This window comes from Alnus glutinosa, chromosome 5 (assembly GCF_958979055.1).
Source record: "Alnus glutinosa chromosome 5, dhAlnGlut1.1, whole genome shotgun sequence".
In the NCBI taxonomy this organism is placed as follows: Eukaryota; Viridiplantae; Streptophyta; class Magnoliopsida; order Fagales; family Betulaceae; genus Alnus; species Alnus glutinosa.
The window spans coordinates 31,436,886-31,464,302 of NC_084890.1; the positions used below are offsets into that span (position 1 = coordinate 31,436,886).

At 33.6% G+C, this 27,417-nt stretch overlaps 1 protein-coding gene and 1 pseudogene across 1 annotated transcript; one reads left to right on the plus strand and one right to left on the minus strand.

Annotated features, from left to right (window-relative positions):
* The first annotated feature begins 1,615 nt into the window (after positions 1–1,615).
* On the plus strand, positions 1,616–4,158 carry LOC133869260 (uncharacterized). Its single transcript, XM_062306216.1, has 2 exons — positions 1,616–1,856; positions 2,234–4,158. Exons 1-2 carry the CDS (start codon positions 1,616–1,618, stop codon positions 4,156–4,158), a joined length of 2,166 nt encoding a protein of 721 aa, XP_062162200.1.
* Positions 2,003–2,100, minus strand: LOC133869972 (small nucleolar RNA R71; annotated as a pseudogene).
* Positions 4,159–27,417: the final 23,259 nt, after the last annotated feature.

Genomic DNA, 27,417 nt, shown 5'->3' on the forward strand with positions numbered 1-27,417 from the left:
TCAAGGTTGTAGTTTTTATATCCTCTAGAGTAATGGGTTCTTCTTCTTCTATAAGAGAATTTCATAACTCCATGAGTGGCTAATTTAGTTGTAGGGTGTTGATGAATTCTTTCTAAAGGCCATGGGGTAAATTGTGTTGTTCTTGGATTTCTATGTAAGTGTGATGATTATATAACCTAAGGATGGTTGTGTAATGGTGCTTATGACATAATTTATGTGAATTTGATAAACTCATGCTAGGGAGCACATATCTCTCCACACTCTTTTTAGTTTAATTATTGCTTAATTGCTTTTCCATATTAGTGTAAATTTATGTGGAGATTATGTGTTAAACTAAGATGATTTATGCTTTTTCCATAGATGTGTATGCTTATTAATAGACCTTATAATCCATACTAGGAAGCATGAATCATTCAACCCTAGATTTGAGTTGAATGACTTGTGTATGAATAGATGGTTTATCATTGTCATTAACTAAAGTAATTTCATGTTGAGGTCGTCGTGTGATTGACAATCATTACGCGCTCGTATTGCATTTGTTAAAGAAATCCGAGAGGAATACAATATACCATGTGCTTAAGGATTGAGTGAAATCAATGCCCTACACTTTCTTTACTTTTAGAATTATCATTTTTACTTGTTTATCTTAGTGTTAAAACAAAACAAATCATCATTTTCATAATTAAATTAGGTAACATTTTAAGTACTTCATAACCTAAACAAACTTTCCAATCTCTGTGGTTCGATCACCCTTACTATAGTACAATCGATACGTATTATTGCGAGTGGTTAAAAATATTAAAATCCACGTAGTTGTGAAAACCGATTAATTGTAAAACCAAATTCCTATTTTTAAATCATCGGTTGGAACGCTACCAATTTTTGGCGCCGTTGCCGGGGATTGCAAACGGTTGTTTGTGAAGTGTTTATGATTTTATCTAGTTTGATTCTGTGCATATTGTATATTCTGTGCATAAGCAGTTTTGGTTCGGTTTTAAATTGTTTTTGGGTTCGAACACTGATTTGGTTCTGTTTCTGCAGAATTTTGTTTCTGCAGAAGTATATTCGATCGATCTACTTTTTAAACCAAAAGAATCGATCGATCTAAAAATCGATCGATCTAATTATTTTTCGATCGATCGAAATATCGATCGATCGCATATATACTCGATCGATCGACATATCTCAGTGACATCTCAGCAGCTGTTTCAAGGCAGAAACTAATTTTATTTTTATTTTTGTCAATATTTCATGTTTGTGTACAAATATAATTTTTTTTTTTTTTTTAGGATTCGGTAGAGTTTATTCTTTTGCAGAGAAAATTCGATCGAGCGACACATAATTCGATCGATCGAAATATCGATCGATCCATTTTGAAGTCGATCGAGCGACTTTGGTGGAGCAACAGAAACCACTGCATCAACTGGAACTCTTCTGAAACCAGTATTTTTTCTAAGTCCTTGTGTCGTATATATTGTTTTATTTTTGTTAGTTTATGTTTGGTCGACGGTCGCTATTATTGCCTATTATTCCATTCGACCTAGACCTAGAGCGGATTCCTAGACGTCGTAGATCCGAAAGGAAATCACGTCAAAAAGCCCGTTCGAAAACACCTATGGCTGAAGAAGAAAAGCCCGTGTTGTTGAGGGATCATTATGTTCCCACTACATACACCCCTTCTTCAAGCCTTCAGCTGCCGAACATTACGGCAGCTCATTATGAAATTAAGCCTAGCATTATTCAAATGCTTCCATCGTTTTATGGGCTTGATAACGAGGACCCCTATAAGCATCTTGATGAATTCCTTGAGATTTGTTTAACTATGCGATTACAGAACTTTTCTGAAGATGCTTTGCGTATGCGTTTGTTTCCATTTTCTCTAAAAGATAGAGCAAAATATTGGTTGAATTCCCTAGAGACTAACTCTATCACTTCTTGGGCTCAGATGCAACAAGAGTTCCTTAAGAAGTACTTCACCATAGGGAAAACAAACCAAATACGGAAAGCCATAACCGGTTTTTCACAAATAGAGGGGGAACCTTTTCATGAAACTTGGGATAGGATGAAGGACCTTTTACGAAAGTGTCCACATCATGCTGTTCCTAAGTGGCAACTCATTCAGTGTTTCTATGATGGCTTGACTGAGCCTCATAGACAAATGGTAGATGCCTCCTGTGGGGGTACGTTTATGCTTAAAAGTGAAGATAATTCGTGGGTGTTGTTTGAAACTTAGCTGAAAATTCTTTACATCATTCATCATCTGGTCGTAGGGCCCCTGCGTCTAAGAATCAAAGAAGTGAGACAATTTTCGGAGTAAGCCATTCCTTAGATATGACTACTAAGGTAGATGCCTTATCAAAGAAATTAGATCAGATTATGGCCGCTGGTTTTGCACCTACGACTGTTTCTCAAATTCCACCTTCACAGGAAATTTGCTCATTTTGCTCTAATCCATCGCATCATGCGAAAGATTGCTCCGTCTTAGGACAATTCTCTGAAGTTTCTCATGAGCAAGCAAATGCAGTCATCTCCAGACCGGGTAATGATCCATATTCTCATTCATATAACCCGGGATGGAGAAATCATCCAAATTTCTCTTGGCGACCTCCAGGAAATCAGGGACCGACTATAGGAGTGCATAATCAGGCACACCCTTTGCCTCCTAATCAATCCTATAATTCCAATTATCGACCCCATCAGTATCAGTCAGCTGCTCCTCCAAGAAATTCTGCTTTTGAGGATAAGGTTTTAAATGCACTTGGCAACTTGGAAGCAAATACTCAATTGCTAAATTCTCATTCCCAGTCGATTGCCAAGTTAGAAGGTCAAATTGGACAGCTGGCAAATACATTTAATCAGAGAAAAGAAGGGAAACTTCCCTCCCAACCAATAGCCAACCCTAAGGGACAATACATGGTCGATGGGAGTGCTTCCAGTAGCACCACCCATGAGCAAATCCAAGCGGTTACAATTTTGAGGAGTGGAAGGACAGTCGATAATCAGGTCAGGCAGAAAGACACTGAAGAAGTTGAATCCCAATCAAATCCAAAGATACCCCTTGAGAATCCAAAAGATGAGTTGAAAGCCACTCTTGAGATACCTTATGAGCCTAGAGTTCCATTCCCTGAACGTCTCAAGGAGCCTCCTAGTGCTGTGAAGCAAGGAGAAAGATATCAAGAAATAATGGACGTTTTTAAAAAGGTACAAGTTAATATACCATTTCTTGATGCTATCCGACAGATCCCACCTTATGCTAAGTTTTTAAAAGATTTGTGTACTCAAAAGCGTAAGATGAGGAAGCGTAGTCCAGAAAAAATTGTTTTGACCGAGCAAGTAAGTTCTTTGATACAACATGCTGTAGCCCCCAAAGTTAAAGATCCAGGTGCTCCCACTATTTCTTGTATTATTGGGGACCATACCATTGACAAGGCACTTCTTGATTTAGGTGCAGGTGTTAATTTGTTACCTTACTCGGTCTATCAGCAATTAGGACTCGGAGAGTTGAAGCCCACGACGGTTATCTTACAACTTGCAGATAGATCCGTAAAGAAACCTCGTGGTATAATTGAAGATGTAATCATTAGAGTGGATAGGTTCTACTTCCCAGTAGATTTCATTGTTCTTGATACAGAACCTGTACCAGACCCCGCAAGGTTTATCCCAGTCATCCTTGGATGCCCTTTCTTAGCTACGGCTAACGCTTGCATAAATTGCAAGACAGGAGAAATGGAGATAACCTTTGGGAACATGAAGGTAAAGTTGAACATTTTCAATGCTTTTCAGCATCCATCAGATATTAATGAGTGTTTCTTATTGGACATGATTGAAGAAACTGTTAAAGACACACTCCCCCACCTTTTGATTAAAGATCCATTGGAGGCTTGTCTATCTCACTTTGACTTTGAGGATTTTGATATTGAGCATTATGTTGGCGAAGTCAATTCATTACTTGATAATATGGCTGCAATAGACTCTCCTTCTTGGGAAGTACCAAAGGAGCCATTACCTAGTACTTCAGGCATCCCTCCTATTCCTTCTCTGATCTCCCCACCAAAGCTTGAACTTAAGCAGCTTCCTGCGACACTTAAGTATGCTTTCTTAGGTATGGATGATACTCTCCCAGTTATTATTGTATCTAACCTACAGGATAACCAATAGAGTAATTTACTCGATGTTCTAAAGGAACACAAGGAAGCAATTGGATGGAGTGTGGGAGACTTGAAAGGAATTGATCCCTCCATATGCACATCGTATTCATCTTGAGGATAATGTTAAGCCCTCCAGGGAGGCACAAAGGAGATTGAATCCTAATATGAAGGAAGTAGTCATGAAAGAGGTGGTGAAACTATTAGATGCGGGTATCATTTATCCCATCTCGGATAGTACATGGGTGAGTCCCATACAAGTGGTACCTAAAAAGTCTGGTATCACTGTGGTTGAGAGTTCTTCTGGTGACCTAATTCCTCAACGCACGACCACTGGATGGCGTGTGTGTATCGATTATAGGAAACTCAACTCTACAACTAGGAAGGATCATTTTCCATTGCCATTTATTGATCAGATCCTAGAACGTCTTGCAGGCCAAAGTTATTACTGTTTCCTGGATGGTTATTCGGGATATAACCAAGTGGCCGTTGATCCCAAGGATCAAGAGAAAACAACTTTCACCTGTCCCTTTGGTACCTTTGCTTATAGACGCATGCCCTTTGGATTATGTAATGCACCTGCAACATTCCAAAGGTGTATGATGTCTATCTTTTCGGATATGGTAGAAAAATTTCTCGAAGTGTTCATGGACGATTTTTCCGTTTTTGGACCTACATTTGATGAATGTCTCCATAACCTTTCACTCGTTCTTCAACGATGCAAGGAGACAAATTTGATATTAAGTTGGGAGAAGAGCCATTTTATGGTTCAAGAAGGGATTGTTCTGGGACATATAGTGTCCAAAAGAGGTATAGAAGTAGACAAGGCAAAAGTGGAGTTGATTTCTAAACTTCCACCACCTACCACGGTTAGGCAAATACGCTCATTTCTCGGACATGCTGGCTTTTATCGTCGTTTCATCAAAGATTTTAGCAAAATTTCACGACCCTTGTGCAATCTTCTTGCCAAGGAAACTTCGTTCAATTTTGATGAAGCATGTTTAGATGCATTCGAGACACTTCGCTCTCTTCTATCCTCAGCTCCGATTATGAAGACTCCCAATTGGTCTCTCCCTTTTGAGATCATGTGTGATGCATCCGACTATGCAGTGGGTGCTGTTTTAGGTCAACGTGTGGACAAGCTCCCTCACGTGATTTATTATGCTAGTAAGACTCTGTTAGAAGCCCAAGCAAATTATACCACAACAGAGAAAGAGTTACTAGCGGTTGTTTTCGCTTTGGACAAATTCCGTTCTTATCTTTTAGGGTCCAAAGTGATTGTATACTCTGATCATGCCGCATTAAGGCATTTAATGGCCAAGAAGGAAACAAAGCCCCGTTTAATTCGATGGATACTCTTATTACAAGAGTTTGATTTAGAGATACGGGACAAGAAAGGATCCGAGAATGTTGTAGCTGACCATCTTTCTCGTATATTTCTTGAGTCTTCTCTCCTCCCAGTTCATGATTCCTTTCCGGATGAGCAACTGTTTGAGATCACTCCTCAAGAAATACCATGGTATGCTGACATAGTCAATTACCTTGCTACAGGTAAGATCCCTTCTTATTGGTCTAAGCAAGCTAAGGATCAATTTTTCAAGCAAATCCGATCCTACTTTTGGGAGGATCCTGAGCTTTTCAAGTATTGTGCTGATCAGATTATTCGCCGTTGTGTACCGCAAGGTGAAATTCAAAGTATCCTCATGTTTTGCCATACTTTAGCATGTGGAGGACATTTTAGTGCACAAAAGACTGCGGCGAAGGTTTTACAAAGTGGATTCTTCTGGCCATCCTTGTTCAAGGATTCTTTTAAGTTTTGTAAGGCGTGTGATCGATGTCAACGCCTTGGAACAATATCTCGGAGGGACATGATGCCTCTAAACCCCATCTTAATTGTGGAAATTTTTGATGTATGGGGGATAGACTTCATGGGACCCTTCCCGCCATCTTTTGGATTTGAATATATTTTAGTGGCGGTAGACTATGTTTCAAAATGGATAGAGGCTGTGGCAACCAAAACCAATGATCATAAAGTTGTTGTGAAGTTCATTCAAACAAATATTTTTAGTAGATTTGGTATGCCTCGTGCAATTATCAGTGACGGAGGAACACATTTTTGTAATAGATTCATAAAAACATTGCTGGTTAAGCACTCCGTCACTCATAAAATTGCCACACCCTATCATCCTCAGACAAGTGGCCAGGTAGAATTATCTAATAGGGAGATAAAAAGAATTTTGGAGAAAACGGTTCGGCCGGATCGCAAGGATTGGTCATTGCGCCTCAATGACGCAATATGGGCCTACCGTACAGCGTTCAAGACACCGATTGGCATGTCGCCATATCGGCTTGTTTATGGCAAGGCGTGCCATCTCCCTGTAGAGTTAGAGCACAAAGCTTGGTGGGCAATTAAGACTTATAATTTCGACATGAAATCTGCAGGATCCCACAGAAGGTTACAAATAAGCGAGCTTGAAGAGCTCCGCAATGATGCTTACGAGAGCGCCCGGATGTACAAGGAAAGAACTAAGGCATTTCATGACAAACACATCCGGCCGAAGACTTTCGTTCCAGACCAGAAGGTATGGCTGTACAATTCTAGACTTAGCCTGTTTCCTGGTAAACTCCGTTCGAGATGGGATGGACCCTTTGTAGTCACATCTGTATCCCCTCACGGAGCGGTTGAGTTAAGTGATCCCAGAACTGGCCAATTTTTTAAGGTTAATGGTCAGAGATTAAAACCCTACATTCAGGGTATTGCGCATAACGAAGATGTGGAATCCGTTGATCTAACGGATCCCATCTACTTTTGATACTTAGAGCTTCATTTTGTACAAATTTTTCCGTTGATCTCGGTGGTATTTTTGTTTTGTGTGCTTATGTTTCATTACCATGTATTTTATTTTGTTTTATTTGTTTTATTTTTACTGTTTTTATATCTTTGTTTAAGTTAAAAAAAAAAAAAAAAGGAGAATTCGATCGATCGAAATTATAGGTCGATCGATCTAATTGTCGATCGATCGACTTATATGTCGATCGATCGACATCGCCCAGTAGCCACGTGACAGGGTTTTAAAACACCCGTGTCCCTCCTCATTCCTCATTTCTCCCTTTCTTGTCAACCCACCGAAAGCCAATATTTCTCCCCTCTTTGTTCTTTCTTCCCAACTCTTCTATTTCTTCATTTTTTCTTCATTTTCCATCAAATTTTTTTTCTTCAAAACTCTTCCCCTTCCTTTTACCTTCATTTCCCACCAATTACATATCCAAAATTTTTCCTCTCTTGGAAAATTTTTTGTGGCCCACCAAGTGTTCGATAAAAGTCCCCAAAGGCACTTTTCAATGGAACAAGCCTCTCCTCTTTCCCCCGACAGTCCCGGCCACATTGGTGAGTTTGCTACACATGAATGGAGGCACAAACCGCTCAATGTCGAAACTCGTTTCGACATTGTCGGTGAATTTCGAGAAAAAGAAGAGGTGAAATGGGCGTATCGTCAAATTCGGAAGCGCAACTTGTCGGCACTTTTGAAGCCCGCCGGTGATTTCTTCTATCCTCCGTTTGTACGTGTCTTCTACCAAAATCTCACTTATGACACGGACAACCCGGCCTACTTGTCATCCGTTGTCTTGGGACAACAAGTATATGTGAGCGTGGACGACATAGCCAATGCGCTTGGCTGCCCGACGGATGACCCGCGCGGTAAATTTGGTGAGTACCCTCCACATTGTGACTTACACTTCATTATACATGATATGTTTGGAGGTACTTACGGGGATATGAGATGCACTTGTGCAAAGAGAGCACAATTGCCACCTCACCTATTGCTCATAGATTCAATCTTAACGAAAAATGTGTGTCCATTGGGACACAAGACACAAAGGATAGGTGATGTTTTAGCCGCTCTTTATGCTTTTGAGAAGCGTTATTGGGTGAACGTCCCAGAGATAATTTGGGGACAAATGTACAAGTGTTGGGAGGACATGATTGAGAAGCGGCTAAAGAACGCTGCACAGAGGCCACTACCATTTCCATGCCTCATTACAAAACTTATCATCTCTAGTGGCATTAATCTTCCGGAGCGGGCCAACTTGGACAGGAATATTCCAGTATTCGGCCTAGCTCAGTGGACTCAGAGCATTTCTCACATGCCCCAGTTGGGCGAGCCACAGGTCGATATGGAGATCGATGATGGTGCTCCCGTAGACGAGGCACCCGAGACTGAGCCTTCCGCTCCACATCAGACTTCAGTTCCGTCCACTTCTACAGATTTTTCTTTGCTTCAGAGTCAGCTGGACGTCATAGTTAGAGAGATGCGCGACACGCGTACTGAGATGCGAGAGACACGCGCAGAGATCCTGGCTCGGCAGAGCACTATGGAGGATATGATGAGAGAGATTTTAGGACGCCTTCCACCACCTCCGGATGCAGCTCCATGACTGCCATTAGGGCACTTATCTTTCTTTATGTTGATTTTTATTCTAGGCATGTACTTTTGATAGACATTGTGTTTTCTTTTGGATATTTTATATTTTACACAATGTACTTTGATATGCCTTTGGGATGTACTGAACATGTTGGAAATGGGAAATTTTCTTTTATTATTATTTCTTCTATCTTGTATATTACTTTGGTGTTTAGTTTTGTTTTTCAGGTTAAATGTTCCTACCTCTAAGTTTGGGGGTATGCTTTGAGCCATACCTCCCCATCCAGGTTTTTCCGTATCCCTTAAACATGCTTTCGTTTTGTCCACATTGGGGACAATGTGTTATTTTAAGTTTGGGGGTATAGAAGTACACTTAGTCTGAATTCTGTACAAATTTTTCAAAATTTTTTGTGAATATCTATGTTGTTTTGTAGAATTTAGTTGATTTATAATTGTGATTTGATTTTCATTGACAATTTTAAAATTTTGAACACATGATCACACAATCAGTCTAAGTCTGCTTAATTACTTTTGGCTATGAGATTCATATGTAGAAAATTTGAAAATCATGACATACATTGGCATATTGTTTGTGGGGTATGTACTTAAGTTAAATACCTTGCATACAGTCTTTAGTGTCTCGGAGAACCAAGATTACTTGTTAGATGGATGACGTGGGCATAGTCTATATTTATTCAAAAAAAAAAAAAAAAAAAAAAAAAAAAAAAAAGAGCTTCATTAAGTAACCGGACCTCTTGCCTCATTAAGCATTGAGTGTTCGTGTCAAAAGATGTAAGTAAATAAAAATGGTTAGTTCAACTTCGTAGTTCTTATTGACTTGAGTTATTAGGCTCTTAGGGATGTTTTACATCTAGTGCCCTAAAGCCATCTGGTTTGGGAGTCACTGGCTTAACACTTGGTACATAGGTCATTTAGAAGCTTAAAGCAGTTGAGCATTGCACAACCATAATAAATAAAATATGTCTATGCCTTGGTTATTCCATCTAGTGAGAGATATATAGAATTTTGAGACACTGAAGCATGTATGTAGGTAATATTCTTTGAAAGCCTCATAAATTGTATGTTAATATCAAACCACATCATTTCTAACATGTGAAGTCTTAGCCGGCCATTTGTAAGTAAGTATAGGATTTACTTAAACTGTGTGAAGATGGAGTTTATTAGTTTAAAATTATTCATGAATTATGAACCATTGTTGTGATGATATTTCTTTTTATTAAGTAACATGTATATTTTGTAAAGATGATGTTTGTAGGTAGCATTCCTGCTAAACCTTCACGAGACTTCACTCGTCCACTAGGGTAGCCTAGGGGTTTAAAAGGCTTATTGCATGTGCTAAGTGCAATCGTGATTCCCGCGAAAGAGGTTTTACTTTAGTTGTTTAATTTTAATCTTTAAATTATAATGCTAGGGACTAGCATTATGTAAGTTTGGGGGTGTGATAAGCGTTGAATGTTTACATTCAACGCCCCTTAATTTACATATGTTAAACCCTAATTTATGTTGTTAAATAACGTTTTAGTATGTTTTAGTGTTTCATCTCTTTTTTAGGTCTTAATTGAAAAACAAGGAAAAATCAACAAATTAAGCCTAATGAAGATATGTGAAGATCAAGTGTTACTGCCAAGGAGAAGAAAATCGATCAAGTGTATTCGATCGATCGAAACTCTACTGAGTGAAACATTCGATCGATCGAAATGTCGATCGATCGACATTTACAAGGCAAAACAATTCGATCGATCGACTTCGGACATTCCAGAAATATCTTCAGATGTCGGCAGCTTTTTGTGTGGCTCTAAATCATCCTCAAGTTGTGCGGTTCAAAACAAAAGTTAGCACCATTATTTTGCACGGTGGAGAATGAGTGTTAGAGCTAGGGTTGTTGTTCCAAAACCTCTATAAATAGAGGATGAACGTATGGGTTGGGGGATAGGTAGTTTTTAGTTGATAAATTATTTTTCTTAGTTTTTGTGCATCTAAGTGATGCACCATTTTCTTCATATTTTCCAGAGAGCTATTCTCAAGATAAGTTTGTACTATAGCTTAGTCTAAACTCGTTTTTATAGTAAATTGAAGTTGAAGTTTCATTTATTCAAGTGTTCTTGCTAGTTCCTTTACATTTCCAGCAACTCTTTCTTCTTCTTTCTATTGTTTTTGTGTTATTTTATGTTGAAAACGATTCTGGAATCCTTAAATTCCAGAACCCATAGCTTGTTCTTTAAGTTTTATTTAGAATTTCTTTTCTTTTAAGCTTGTTCTTGAGTATTTTTAGTTGTTAAAAATAGATTCAATAATCAAGGTTGTAGTTTTTATATCCTCTAGAGTAATGGGTTCTTCTTCTTCTATAAGAGAATTTCATAACTCCATGAGTGGCTAATTTAGTTGTAGGGTGTTGATGAATTCTTTCTAAAGGCCATGGGGTAAATTGTGTTGTTCTTGGATTTCTATGTAAGTGTGATGATTATATAACCTAAGGATGGTTGTGTAATGGTGCTTATGACATAATTTATGTGAATTTGATAAACTCATGCTAGGGAGCACATATCTCTCCACACTCTTTTTAGTTTAATTATTGCTTAATTGCTTTTCCATATTAGTGTAAATTTATGTGGAGATTATGTGTTAAACTAAGATGATTTATGCTTTTTCCATAGATGTGTATGCTTATTAATAGACCTTATAATCCATACTAGGAAGCATGAATCATTCAACCCTAGATTTGAGTTGAATGACTTGTGTATGAATAGATGGTTTATCATTGTCATTAACTAAAGTAATTTCATGTTGAGGTCGTCGTGTGATTGACAATCATTACGCGCTCGTATTGCATTTGTTAAAGAAATCCGAGAGGAATACAATATACCATGTGCTTAAGGATTGAGTGAAATCAATGCCCTACACTTTCTTTACTTTTAGAATTATCATTTTTACTTGTTTATCTTAGTGTTAAAACAAAACAAATCATCATTTTCATAATTAAATTAGGTAACATTTTAAGTACTTCATAACCTAAACAAACTTTCCAATTTCTGTGGTTCGATCACCCTTACTATAGTACAATCGATACGTACTATTGCGAGTGGTTAAAAATATTAAAATCCACGTAGTTGTGAAAACCGATTAATTGTAAAACCAAATTCCTATTTTTAAATCATCGGTTGGAACGCTACCACTACCTAAACCAAAGGAGGCCGGCGACCACTAAAGAAAAGCTCCTGTCGATCGACAAACACCCAACCGAGGCTTATAGATCTAGCAATAAAGCACAACTCTACCAGAAACCCACTGACATCCGCCATTCCCACAAGCCAGAGCTTAGGAATCTTTTTGTTTGCACCAACAACAACAAAACCAAAACAAAACAACGAAAGAAAACACCAACCTCACCGGATCTAACTCCGAGAGGGACCACAGCTCCACAACCCTAAGGTTGGGAGAACAAAACATCCATCACTGGAGACCAGTGGGATGACAAAAGCCAACTTAGCCCTCACGGGCTAAGGGGAAGACCAGCACTAGGAGGGGGAGACGTGAAGCCTCCCCCCGGTGAACAAACTCAAAGTTTTCTCTCCCTATCTCTAGAACCTTGCACACACACACACACACACACACACAGAGAGAGAGAGAGAGAGAGAGAGAGAGAGAGAGAGAGAGAGAGAGAGAGAGAGAGAGAGAGAGAGAGAGAGAGAGAGAGAGAGAGAGAGAGAGAGAGAGAGAGGTTCGTGGAATGGTTTGTTAATATTTTTGTTGTTTTGAAAAGAGAAAACAAAATGAATGAAAAAGGAAAAAAGTGTTATCAGATGGATAAACTGCCAAAACTATTAATTTTAAGCATATATAAATTGATGCCCGGTTGAAGGTGAAGAGTGAGAAAGAAGTCGTTGTGTAAGAAATTTTTACAATAGAGATACACTACGAACACCAAAACCAGCCATGAAAACCCTATCCGAACTTAATTGGCATTTTGCATTGGTAGCCACAAAGCGAGTCCTATTTAAATAAAATATAGTGTACTTAAAAAAGAAGCAGCAAGCTTCTTCTTGTCCCTGGAAATTTGGAAGCAGATCGAAGACATATGAACTCCTATATTTCAGTGATCAATAATTCATACCATTTAATTTATAGACTAAAGAAGCTAGCAGGAAGATAATAATAATATATCTAATTAACAAGGCAACAAATGAAAACTTTCTTCTTCTTTTCTGTGTACTATGTGCGTCATTGTTTCTCTTCTCGTTTCGGGGGTCTCTCTTGTCCTATATAGAAATTCTTAACATATTTCTAATTAGAAAATAAAATTATGTTTCATTTTTGCTTTTTGGTGCAATAAATTTGAATTTAAACCATGCAATACAATTCAGTACAATTTTCAAGTTGATTTTTTAAACCGGCCAGTTTAGTTAGTGGAATCTACTTGCTAGTTGTAAATTTTAAAGGGTGTGACGTACTGTAAAGAGTTGTATTATTTGCACACACTTATCTTGTACATACTTTATACACACACTCACAATAGAAAAATAATATTTTTATACACATACCTTATACATATATTGTACACACATTAACAATGGGTGTCTGAACAATGTGTGTACAAGATGAGTGTGTGTAAATAACACAACTACTCACAATGAATACAGGGTCTATGCATGTGGGACCCATCTCACCTATTATGAAAGTATATACAATATGTGTACAAAATTTTATGCCCTTTTTTGTCATTTCTTTTTCTCCCACGTATTCACCTAATACGCGAATAGAAATGTGTCATATGGACCACAAAGAAGGATCGAGATCTACAGCACTACTCATCTATAAAATCCTTATCTAGGAGAGGCTGTCAAGGGATCGATTTTATCAGATCGACTAGAATAATAAATATAACGGTAAATGTATAATAAATTTTTAAGTCAATGAGAGATTTGAAAATAGTTTCTCACCTTTTAATTTTAAACATTTATTCCTTAACCTTTTTTACGTTTTTGAAATTATTGACATCTTGATCATGCAAGCTTGTTTTATTTGAAATTGTTGGTTGTTCAGGATGGTTGGAGGGTTACGGTGTTGGGCTTGTTTGGCAAAGACATATACAGAACAGAACAAAATAGAGTAGTAGATTGTTAGTTTTGGAATTAGTAAAAAGTGATGATTTGATATAAAATAAAAAGAATTTGTATAAAAAAGTGAAAAAAATTTGTATTGTAGTGAATTTTTTTTATTTGAATAATAATAAAAAAAATTATTGATGTGATATAAAAAGTAAAAAAAGTGAAAATGTTTTGATGTTGATTGGTAGAGAAAAATATAAAAAAGTGAAAAAAATAAAAAATAAAAAGTACGTAAATAGTAACAGCATTACTCTGTTCTATTCTGGTACTTGGCAAACAAGCCCATTGTCTTCTTGTGCATATGGTTATGGTGGTTGGAGTTTGAGAATTTGAGGCACCTAATATTAGTGTTAGGCCGTGGGCACCATGTCGTAGCGGTTATTGGTTTTCTGGCAACTTTAAAAAGTAGAACATTTTTCTTAAAGATGAGCCGAGGTGCTCTAAAGCTCGCCTTTTGGGGTGGTGATTCCCACGCTTTTGATACTGAGCTGCATATATGTGTACGTGCAGGTCTCGTTGGCTGGCAAAAGTTGGGAGAGGAATGATAGGCATCCAAACACTTGTTTCCAGAATTTAGTTCCAAACTGATGTGTCACAATCTCATGAAATCTATCATTTTGGGAAGTGTGCCACAATCTCATAGGATTGTGACACATCAGTTTGGAACCAAATTCTGGAAAAAAGTGTTGGGATGTCTAGCATTTCTCAAGTTGGGATTGTCATTTCTTGTTACAAATTCTCTTGGGTTGCAATGTCTCGCACCCGAAATATAAAACTAACTCCTTCAAAAAAAAGAATAAATATATATATATTCCAAAATATAAAACTAACTCCTTCAAAAAAAAAGAATATATATATATATAAAATAAAAAATAAAATTATAAAAAGAAAAATAAAATAAAAATAATTTTTCATAATATTTATATTTTTTTTCCTAAATTTTTAGTCATCTTTTTAAAATTTTAAATTTTAATTTTTTAAATTTTAAATTTTATTTTATTTTATCACAACCTTAATGATAGATTGGGAAAACATTGCAAATCTGTTCGTAGTTAGAAGGGGTGGGGTAAATGTTTCCCCAATTCTCTTTCTACTCCAAAAGAAAAAACAAATCAATTAATCTGTTGAAAGCTACAAAATATAATGAACACAAAATGAAAAAAGACAAATCAAAGGGACGGAGGCTCGTATTACATTTGTTAGTTTTTAATATAATTACTGGGACTATGACATCATATATTCGCTTGTGAATTAAATTGTGATAATTCTACAATTTTATAGTTGATGATGCAAGAGATGAGAAAGAGGCAGAGGCAGAGGAGAGGACCTGTACTCTTGCTTAGGTCACTACGGATGAGGAGGTCTGTAGCCTTGATTTTTTCATAGACTAACTTGAGTTCGGGTCTGTCTGGCTATGCGATTTTAAAATAGTGCGATTTCATCAAAATAACGATTTTAAAATGTAATTTTTAAAAATACAGTTAAGTGTTTGGCTAAATTATAGTTTGACATTTAAAAACGCAGGCAACCTTTAAAATTCTGCATTTTTAAAAAAACGCCATATTTCTTGCGATTTAAAAAAAAAAGTTTTATTAGTTTTCAAATAGTAATTTTTTGAAAATACAATTCCCAAACGATTCATTTTTTACGATTTGTTTAAAATCATACTTTTTGTCTACGAAATCGCAATCTCAAACGCACCCTTAATTTATTTTAGATGTATGTATTCTGATGTGCTGCTTGTAGCACTTTTTATAAACAAATGATGATATACTGTACGTGTATCTAATGTATTAACTGACAATGTTAATATTTATTCAATTAATTCAAATAGAAGTTTATACAATAGCTTAATTTGGTAGTTGTATTCAGACATGAAAATAGAAAGAAAAATTATTTTGCTACAAGATTTTTGATGTAGTATTATATTATATATTATAGTGATGTCACATGAAAAATAAAATATTTTTCACTAACGACTTGGTTATTAAGTCTGGGCATTACATAGATCATAGATTATAGATAGACAAGTAACAACTCTATACAATATATCCTCCTTTATCTATATAATATATATATATATATAGAGAGAGAGAGAGAGAGAGCCGAATCACAAAAGGGAGATCTTGCATGATCTGAGCATGCACGGTCTTATAGAATCTTTACAAGATCCATGCACGAGGCAGGTGAAATTAATCAATAATTGGGACAAGAGACAAAATTATTCCTACTTAATAATTTTTTTATTATTTAAAAAAATAAAAAATAAAAAACTATTTCTTATACGTTGAATAAGAATAGTCCATGCGAAAGCGAAACACTTGTTTCTATAATAAGTTCCCACTCTCTCATCATTTGTATAATCAAACCTTCGTCTCATCCTGCCTCAACAGTATTTAGAGGAAGGTTCCTGCGAAACATGCATCAACCTTATCCAACTCCTACTGTAGCTCTGTTTGGTAGATGATCAATGTTTTTTCTTTTTAATTTTTTAATTTTTTAATTTTTTTTAATTTTTTTTTTACATACGTTTTCATGAATTTGTTAAGATATATTGCTTCATTCTTTTTTTTTTTTTTTTTTTTAAGATTATTCTAATATTATTTATATTCAATATTTGATGATCATATATGGCACTTTTAACTTATATTCATGATGCTAATATTATATACCTCGCGAAGTACTATCTCAATTTTTCTTGTATTTTTAAATCATAATTAAATTTAATTATTATGAGTCATTTTGTCTTTCGAGTAGATGCTTTAAAATAAACCATCTGCATCCATGTTGCTAAAGTGAACTTTGATATTACTCTTTTTTATTATTTTTTTTTCTCACCGCTTTCTTCCTCTTTCTTGTTAAAGTATCGATTAAATGATTAAATTTATCTCTTCCAATCGGCTTAAGCTTTTAAGATAAGTATTGATTTAACATATTATCAGAATATAAGACATAAGTTTGAACTATGTATCTTTCATTTATCTTTTATTTTAATTAAATAATAATAATAAAAATATATATTTTAAGTAACTAAAATAACTATTATGGGAGATAACAACTCCGACCAATATCTTAAGTGTATGTGCAAATAAAACTCTACCCAATGGAGAGATTTTGGGAGGCGTCACAAAACCCTATACTTTTCTTTACAAAACAAATTAACAAAACATAGAAAAGATAGAATTATTTTGTGATAAGTAAGAAGACCCCAAATTTGTTCCCATTTTTCATGATATTATGCATGGATAAGATATTTCATTGCGAATTCTTCTTTTTTTTTTTAAAAAAAAAAAAAGAAAAAAAAAAAGAAAAAAGATATATGCTTTCCACAATGAAATCTGATCATAATTAAGATTGATTTAAATTACCAAAATATCTCAAGTTGCCTCCTATGTAAAATTTGACCACTATTTTAAATATAAAAATTCTGGGATGCCAATCTGATTAAAATAAACAAATTAGGAAATGACCGTTAATTTTTAAAATTATGAAATTTGCCACCGATTAAATAGAAGAAATTCATGGTCACTTTCAGCTCCTACGAAAGCATTGCTTGCTTATTATGGCAAGAAATTTCTTGTAGATTTATTGGGACTATGTTAAAAATAAAAGGGAGGCTCATATTACATATGTTAGTTTTTAATATAATTATTGGGACTATGGCTTCATATATTCGTTTGTGAAATTGTGATAATTTTACAATTTTATAGGTTATGATGCAAGAGACAAGGCAGAGGCAGAAGAGAGGACTTGTATTCTAGCTTATGTTACTACAGAGGAGGCCGGTTTGTAGCCTCATTTTTTTCATAGACTAACTTGACTTAGGACCCGTTTGGGTATGTGATTTCAAAAAATGCGATTTAAAATTAACGATTTTGAAATGTGATTTTTAAAAATGCAGTTAAGTGTTTGGCAAGATCACAATTTGACATTTAAAACTGTAGGTTAGCCTTTAAAATTTCGCATTTTCAAAAAAGTACACATTTGCCTGTGATTTGAAAAATAAGTTTTATTCTTTTTCAAATTGCAATTTTTGAAAAACTTAATTCTCAAATGATTCATTTTGTCTGCGATTTGGTTTAAAATACTCTTTTTGTCTACGTACGAAATCGCAATCTCAAACACACCCTTAATTTATTTTAGATGTATATATTCTGATGTGCTGCTTGCAGCACTTTTTATAAACAAATGATATACTGTACATCTATCTATTGTATTTACTGACAATGTTAATATTTATTCAATTAAATAGAAGTTTGAACAACAGCTTTGGTATTTGTATTCAGCGATAAAATTGAAAGAAAAAATATTTTTCTACAAGATTTTTGATGTAGTATTATATTACATATTATAGTGATGTCACATGAAAAATAAAATATTTTTTACTTACGACTTGGTTATTAAGTCTCGGCGCATTATATAGATAGACATGCAACTCTATACCGGCATAGATCCTCCTCGGTAATGTTTGGTAGCGAGCTACATGATAAGATTAAAAATTGGGAAAAAGCCAAAATATTTTAAAGGCTAATACAAATTAAGATATTTTAATGAATTCATGAAAATGGCTAACAAAAAGTTGGAGGACTTGGTACGGTACGTGCTATAGTGGAATCAGAAGAAGGTGTTAGTCAATGTTATGAATTCATAGACTATTCCACTTGGCAGATACGATTTTGTGAAAATGATAGTGAGGAATGTGAGCTTCGTTATTGAGCTTTTTATATTTTATATTTATTTATTTATTTTGTAGAAATTGGTGGGATTTGGTTTGGAAAACAGCACGGGACTTTGATAGCAAGATAGGGATTAAGATTTTTTACAATTTTAAAAAAATTTGAGATGCTCAAATTATGTGAATTTAAGCTATTTTTACATCAAATGACGTGAAAAATACTACATATTAAACAGATGACATGTTATCGAGGCAATAAAAGAAAAAATCATTCCAAAAGATTTTTTTTTTTTCTTCACTTGTGAATAGACGCTTCTTCTTACTAAACCAAAAGACAGTTTTTTGCTTATAACTTTTATACGACATACAGTGTAAGAACATGATAAAAATATACTCAATTCTCATTATTAACAAGTCACATTTTTAATATGTAGTTTTTTTTATGTAGTTCGATGCATGAAACGATCTAAATTTACATAATTTAAGAATCTCTAATTTTTTTTTTTTGAAATTGTTGGAATCCCGATCCAAAGAAAAAAAAAGAAAAAGGCAAAAGGCAAAGAAAAGAAAAGAAGAGTAAAGCCAAAAAAAAAAAACTGCAAGGAAGAAAGGCAAAAGTGGACCTAAAAGAATGTCCACTGTTTTCACTTTTTATATCAACTTCAAAACATAGGAGATGGGGTTCAAAACAATCTAATTTTTTTTTTTTTTTTTTACTTTTTATATCAAATCAACAATTTTTTATTATTATTTAAATAAAAAAAATCACTAAAATACATTTTTTTTTTACATTTTTTTATATAAATTCTTCTCATTTTATATCACATCAATAACTTTTTATTAAAAATCAATTGAAAAAAAAAAAAAATCACCCGAAATATCGGAAAAGGTTCCAAACGAGGCCACATCATTCAATAATAGGCCTTTCACCTCGTCTCTTGTTTCTTTGTAAATTGTTTCAATGCCCCGTTGACCCGGCGTGACTCATCATCCAATATGCCAGCTCGTTCTCCATTCATTGCCTTTTTTTTCTTTTTCTTTTTCAAATTCAAACTACAGTTTAATTTCAACTGCTTCCACTCACATTTCATTCATTTCGTGTATTTGTTTAATTAAAATAAAAAAAAATAAAAAAATAAAATAAAATTTCTTGGAACTTTCTATTCTGGTTGGTTATCCTAATAAAAAGACATTTTAAAAGGAGTACTATGGAGTGAATGATACGGGTTCCATCTTAAAGCATTATCTCGGACTTTAAACTCTTCATAATCTCTTTATAATAAAATAGAGGCCAACCCTGAGAAATGTTTGCTTTCAGAAACACATTAATACATGAGTGACTGCAGCCAGAAATTATCTCTTTATAATCACTGCAAAGAGAAATGTTATGCTTCCTTATTTTTTTTAAAAAAAATTTGGTCATCAAATAATGTGTCAAAATCTCATACAAAAAATATACGTATAAATTTATCATTAAATATGTGAAACTATATACAGATTTTACAAATTCAATGAAAAATTTGTAGAATAAATATATAAAAAAATGTGTAAAAAATAACATCAAATACATGTCTTATAAAAATTGCTGAGAAGTGGCACAAGCCAAACATGAATAGCTTTTAGCATTACTCCTAATATTATATATCTCATGAAGTACCATCTCAATTTCAATTCTATTTTAAATCACGGCTAATAACAATTCCAACCAATATCTTAAGTGCATGGGCATGCAAAAAACTGTACGTACTAAATTTCACAAAACTAACAAAACACGACAAAGATGAATTATTTGTGATAAGTAAGAAGGCCCCAAATTTGTTCACATTTTTCATGATCATGTTATGCATAGATAAGATATATCATTGCGAATTCTTGAGGAAAAAAAATAAATTATGCCTCCCACAATGAAATCTGATAAGTAAGATTTAAATTACCAAACTATTTCAAGTTGTCTCCTATGTAAAATTTGACAACCATTTTAAAAATAAAAAATTCTAGGATGCCAATCTGACTAAAATAAACAAATTAGGAAACAGTACTAATTTTAAAAATTATGAAATTTGCCACCAATTAAATAGAGAAGAAATTCATGGTCACTTTGAGCTCCTACGAAAGCATTGCTTGCTTTTATTTTCGCAAGAAATTTCTTGTAAATTTATTGAATGAGAATAACTTCAATCAAGCTAGTTTTAGGCTAAATTTTCACTTATTTACAGTACGTCTACAATAACAGATTAACACGCCACATTGGAATACCAAAAATTATAAACACAAAAACATCGAATCTTTTTCCTCAGCCATAGACATTCACTTATTTAATGTGTTTGCCACATTGGAATAGCAAATATATTTCTTTCAATTTTAAAAAAATTGGAATTTTTTGTCCTAAAATATAAGAGAAATGATAAAACCCTTGTACAACTATCTCACAACCCCAAGACACATTGGGTGGGATCTACATGTGAGTGGGTCCCACCCCATTTGTTCTGGTTGTGGGATAGTAGTGCAATATGGATTGTGCATGAATCACTCTCCAAAATATAAAGAATAAATTACATTAAGGACTGATTTGACAGATAGGTCAAATCGACAATAAATCGCATGATATAAATTCTTTGTCCTAAAATATAAAGAATAAAATTGACAAATATCGCAAAATTCAAAAAGAAAATACTGCATTTTTTATAAACTCTTTTCACTTTTTGAATGGGAATATTTTTTATTTTTCTAAAGAAAAATGATTGTTGTACAATCTTGACATGACTCTTGTACAACTTCAATAATTTTTTTTTTAAAACTAACCAATAGATATGTTTTCCTATATGTGGGTCTTACATATCCAATGGTTGATTTTATAAAAAAGTCCGAGTTGTGCAAAAGTTATACACAGAAATTGAATAATTATAAATTTTTAACCCATTTTTTAAAACAAATTATAAAACTTTTCAAAATTTTAAAAAATTCTCTAAAAAATTAAAAAGAAAATATTTTTCAAAACACTATTTAAAAATATAACACTTTTTTTCAAATATAGCCTCCATCAAAACAATTCTCTATTTTTTTCCTTTTCAAAACTCTTTTAATCTAGAGTTTTGCCATCCACGTGACCAATTTGTTTTATGTTGGACCACAAAATAAAAGCCCACGCCTCTAGATAGCTAGAGTGTAGATGGGGCGGATATTAGTCTCTCACATACGCTATTTGATATCCGTACATGCGAATTCGGTTAATAACTGGATCCGTATATCCTTTATCTTTATATATATATATATATATATATATATATTATATAATAAATTCTTAAAAAAAAAAGATGAAAAAAGAAACGTTGTTTTGGTCTTTAATATTAAAATGACGTCACATTAACGCTGTAGTGAAAGATGAATTAAGATGGCACTCCAATATGGAAACTCATTGGCGTCTATGGCCACCCCGAGATTGCACGGCATGCAAAATCTTGGGCTTTACTCCAGCATCTCCAATCTTGTCAACCAGATCCATGGTTGTGTGCGGGTGATTTCAACAAAATTCTGAACCACACGGTTAAGGAGGGGGCGGCTGTCCGATGGGAATCACAAATGGATGGATTTCGTGCAGCCCTAGAAGAGTGTCAGCTATGTGATCTGGCTATAATGGTCCTTCTTATACTTGGTGCAATCGTCGACCCATATTTAACTGCCTATTTTAACTTTATAAGTACCTTATTTTATTTAGATATTTCTTAGTTATTTGTTAATATTTTTGCTGTTTTGAAAAGAGAAAACAAAATGAATGAAAAAGGAAAAGGTGTTCTCAGATGGATAAGCTGCCAAAACTATTATAAGCAAATAAATTGATGTCCTGTTGAAGGTGAAGAGCGAGAAAGAAGTTGTGTAATAAATTTTTACAATAGAGATACACTACACCAAAACCAGCCATGAAAATAAAATTATTTCTAATTAGAAAATAATTTTTTTTTTGTGCAATAAATTTGAATTTAAACTATGCAAGACAATTAAGTACAATTTTTGAGTTGATTTTTTAAACCGGCCAATTTAGTTAGCAGTATCTTCTTGGTAGTCATGAATTTTAAAGAATGTGACTGCAAAGAGATGTGTTATTTGCACACACTCATCTTGTACACATATTGTACATACATTCACAAAGAAAAAATTATATTTTTACACACATACTTTGTACACATTGTACACACATTAACAATGGGTGTGTGTACAAGATAGGTGTGTGCAAATTAACACAACTTCATAATAAGTGTGGGACCTATGCATGTAGAACTTATCTCACCTATTGTAAATGTGTGTACAAAGTATGTGTGTACATATTATTTTCGGTAATACAAATTGTCTAATACATATGGCAAAGACAAAGACAAAAAAAAAGAAAAAAAAAAAGAAAAAAAGAAAAAAAAAACTTCTATTGTCCTTTTCCTTAAATGATCAATAGTACATCAAATTTTATGCTCTTTTTTTTATGTTTTTTTTTTCAATAGAAATGATAAAGAAAATTGTATGTCTTTCTTTATCATTTCTTTTTCTCCCACGTATTCACCTACTACGTGAATAGAAATCTATCATATGGACCACAAAGAAGGAGATCTACAACACTACTCATCTATAAAATCCTCATCTAGGCACTACAAAAAGAATTGTGAATACTAACCTAAAGTCAGTAACGTGAAAATGCGTTTTTCACGTTAGTAGAACTCAGTAACGTGGCCCCAGTAACATAATGTCAAGGTTAGTATCCCTTAAGTTGCTAAAATGTGTATTATAACGTGAAAATCTGACATTGCGTTACTGTACAGTAACGCGACAAATGTCTCAGGTTACTGAGATCGAGTTACGTGAAACTGTACATCACTGAGTTGTTGTAACATGCAAAAAAAAGGTTATTGAAGTGTTGTAACTCAAAATTAACTTTCAGGTTACTAAATTATTGCAACGTGAATATTTTTAAGTTAGTGAATGTTGTAGTGCAGAATTAATTATCACGTTACTGTAATTTATAACGTGAAGATTGTTAGGTTAGTGTATGTTGCAGAACTCATCCTCACGTTACTGTGATTTGTAACGTGAATATTATTAGGTTAGTGAATGTTGTAACGCACAACTAATCCTCTCGAAACTGTATTTTCTAATGTGAACATTGCTACGTTAGTGGATGTTGTAATGAAAAACCCATTCTCACGTTACTATGGTTTTTTTGTAACATGAATATTATTAGGTTAGTGAATGTTGTAACCCACAACTAATTTTCAGGTTACTGTGTTTTCCTAACGTGATAAATACTGTATTTTAAATAAATAAAAAATTACAGATTTTTGCACTCCCAAATATTTTTTTAGCGGTTGACCATTTACATCAATCCTTCTAAAATCACAACAAATTGTACGTTTCCATCTATCCATTCGTCAACAATCACAACATTTTACATTTAATTTTAAAGAACAAGCACAACAATATACATTGAGAATGAATCGTCAAAAAGTACAACCGTTGAAAATAAGATAATCAATGTTTGTGTTTTTATGTGTTTTCATATATATATGAACAATTATACATAAAGAATACACGCAATACACAATGATAAAACGGCTACTAACGAATGCGCAAGAGTTGAATTTCTCACCGCCAATACATGAACAGCAACTAACGGATGCACAACAACATGCTCCATATTACGTATAAATGATAAAACAAACAAACTCAACAAACAAAAATACAATAATATCATATTAAAACTAACACTTAAGGAGTAGCACGTGGAATATAAAGAAACGTCATCAATACTAAAAAAATAAGGATATAACAGAAAAGTAATTAATTATTACCTGAACCGCTGCAAGTAGACGATCTAACATTCAAACAAGGTATGGAATATCTCTCAAGTGCTAGAGTAACCTGCGAAATACACAACGCACCCCTCACGGAGAGGGGAGAACATGAAGAAACCAAATGTCTTGATCCATCACATGTTAAGGTCTCTTGGAATCTTCAAGACCTAGTCATGCTGGAAGCTGAGTCAAGGAATCCCATTATGAAGAAAGCATTCCTAATTTCCTGTCAAACATCTCTTGTCGGAGTGCATCACTGGCAGACACGGTTCCGGAGGTAGACTACTGCTTCTGGAGATACATCTACAGGAGATAATTTCTCATGTTTATCCATGTTCAAATAGTATAACTTAGGTGAGCCATGTCTATTAAACTCTTTTTTTTTTTAACAAAGAAGTGACAAGGCAGTGAAGGCACCGAATTCCAAAAAAAATAAAAATCGTTCTTCAATTCTCTCATTTGCTCTTTTAAATTATTATTATTATTATTATTATTATTATTATTATTATTATTATTATTATTTAACAAAAATTGGATTGCTTTTGTTTTTTTATAATTGTTTTCATATTTAATTATTTGTGAATATATGTAATTTTCGTTTAATATTTTACTTGTACAAAATATAAAATTGTAATTATTTGAGAATGATATATTCAAGACTATCAGCAATGAAAAAACCATGCATCGATCTCAAGGTATGAAAACTGGTTTAGGACAACTGAATTAATTAATGCAAGGCGTGACAAAATAAATTGTAAGTTACATTTATACGTTTTAAAAAATAATTAAATTTTGCTGAATTATTTATTTATTGCGTTAGTTATTTTTTAATTTTTTTAATTATTTTTTTTTCAACTTTAATTTTTTTTTGTTCATAAAAAATAAAAAAATAATAATAATAAAAAAAAATCCTTGACCCCCTGACCCAAAATCCTTTAAAATTCTGCGTTTTTAAAAAAACACCATGTTACCTGCGATTTGAAAAAGCAGGTAAATCAACAATCGCATAGCCAAGGGTCAAGAACCCTACTGCCATGTAGAAACATGCCACAATAGAAGAATGCCAAATTCTTTGGTAGCAAGGCAATTCGAATGGGATTCCGGTGACTATATAGAAGACGATGATGAGAGGTTTACATACTGTATGTATTATCGGTGTGATCATGAAGTTTATTTGTTTTATAATATGTTACAAGGAAAGTAAACTTTTATGGTAGCTAGTTACTTTTTAGATTTTGGTCTACAAATCCCTTGACAGTGTATATATATTTTGGTACTCCCATTTTGTGGAAAATGTAATATATATTTACCCTTTTATTAATTGAATAGCTCATCATGAAGTTCTTGTTGGTAGCTCAATCATGAAGTACTTTTTGGTACCCCTTCTTGCAGTATCATATTGTGTGATGAAATCATTGTATAATTTAGCATCTTTGTGAAGGTATGTCAACGCAAGATATCTACATTACATATCGTTATTTAAAAGAGATAGACTGTTGCATTTACAATAGGTAATAAAATACCAACAAACAACCTACTTAAAGATATCTCAATTACAAAACATAGGGTATATATGGTTAATTAGAGAGGTTTTTATGCATATAAATATTCAATTTTAACACGTGGACAGTAACTTGATAAAACTACACGTCACTATAATTGTAATGTGATATATATATATATATATATGCCCATTACTATATATTGAGTAACGTGAACAATATCACGTTACTAGGTCATATATATATATTAACTAACGGGTTAATTTGCACATTACTCTGGAGCAACCCTTAAATTTACCACGTTAGTGTATATTAGCGCGTATATATTTATGCTACTGTCCAGTAACCCATAAAATGTTCACGATACAAAGGAGTTACAAAGTAAATTTTTCACTTTACTGAATCACTCACGTGTAAAATTCTCCAAGTTAGTATTCTCATTTTTTTTGTACTGAGGAGAGCTGTCAAAGGACATATATTGACTTTATAAGATTATAATTAGAATAACAAATATAAAAACAACATATTTTACTACAAAGTCAATAAATTCATAACTACTGCTAGCCCGCATGCATGTGGGATTTTGATCTTGTCTGCGAATCTCACCAAATCCTTACCCTAAAGCAAGTAAAAGCTCTATAGTTTGTGGACAGAGAATGAGATAAATAATTTTTTTTCTCCTTTTTTCTTTTTGATCCAAAAATAAAATTAAAACATTAACAAATAACTTTCTTCACGCAGCCCTAACAAACAACTCAAAGATCTTCTTACCTTATATATGTCATAAAACACCCAAATCCAAACTTTTAACCATAAGAAAGATTTAAAACAAGATCAAGTAGTTGCCCTCTCATTTAGAATTATGTTATTTTCAATCACTTTTATTTGAATATAATATACGTGTCATAAACAAATCTAAATATGAATATAACGTACGTCATATCATCACCACTCTTTTAACCTTTAAAATGCCATTATGATTAGCTTAATAATAACATAAAATAACCATGGATCTATAAACAGTAACCTTAAAAAACAAAAAATTGAAAAGGCCTATTTGTAAAAGACTATTACTTGATGGAATTCCCTATGTGTTTTTATTTTTAAATCCTTCATATTGTGTGCATGTGCTTAATTATGCGCGCTTTTATGACATCAAGTACTTGCGTAATGTCAATTGGTTTAATATATATATATATATATATATATATATATATATATATATATATATATATATATATATATATATATATATATATATATTTAGAAGTAGAATTAATATTTCAAAAATAATATAATAAGGATAATAGGGAATATAAAGTTCAAGAAAATTTACATGGTACAATATTATTAAAGGAATATACACAACCTCAAAAAGATCACTATTAAAATCTTGACCATGCAAGCTCATTTTATTTGAAATTGTTGGTTGTTCAGGATGTTTGGAGGGTTACGGTGTTGTCTTCTTGTGCATGTGGTTATGGTGGTTGGAGTTTGAGAATTTGAGGCATTGGATATTAGTGTGTTAGGCTGTGAACGCCATGTCGTAGCGGTTATTGGGTTTTTTGGCAACTTTGAAAAGTAGAACATTTCCCTTAAAGATGAGCCGAGGTGCGCTAAAGCTTGCCTTTTAATTAGGGTGGTGATTCCGACGCTTTTGATACTGAGCTGCATGTGTGCCAGGTCTCGTTGCCCGGCAAAAGTTGGGATT

What these genes read in the sequence shown, in the direction of transcription:
- LOC133869260 (XM_062306216.1), top strand. Translation starts at nt 1,616, where the DNA reads ATGGCTGAAGAAGAAAAGCCCGTGTTGTTGAGGGATCATTATGTTCCC. An exon ending in CTTTTCTGAAGATGCTTTGC is followed by an intron (nt 1,857 to 2,233) that starts GTATGCGTTTGT and finishes TTTGAAACTTAG; the next exon opens with CTGAAAATTCTTTACATCAT.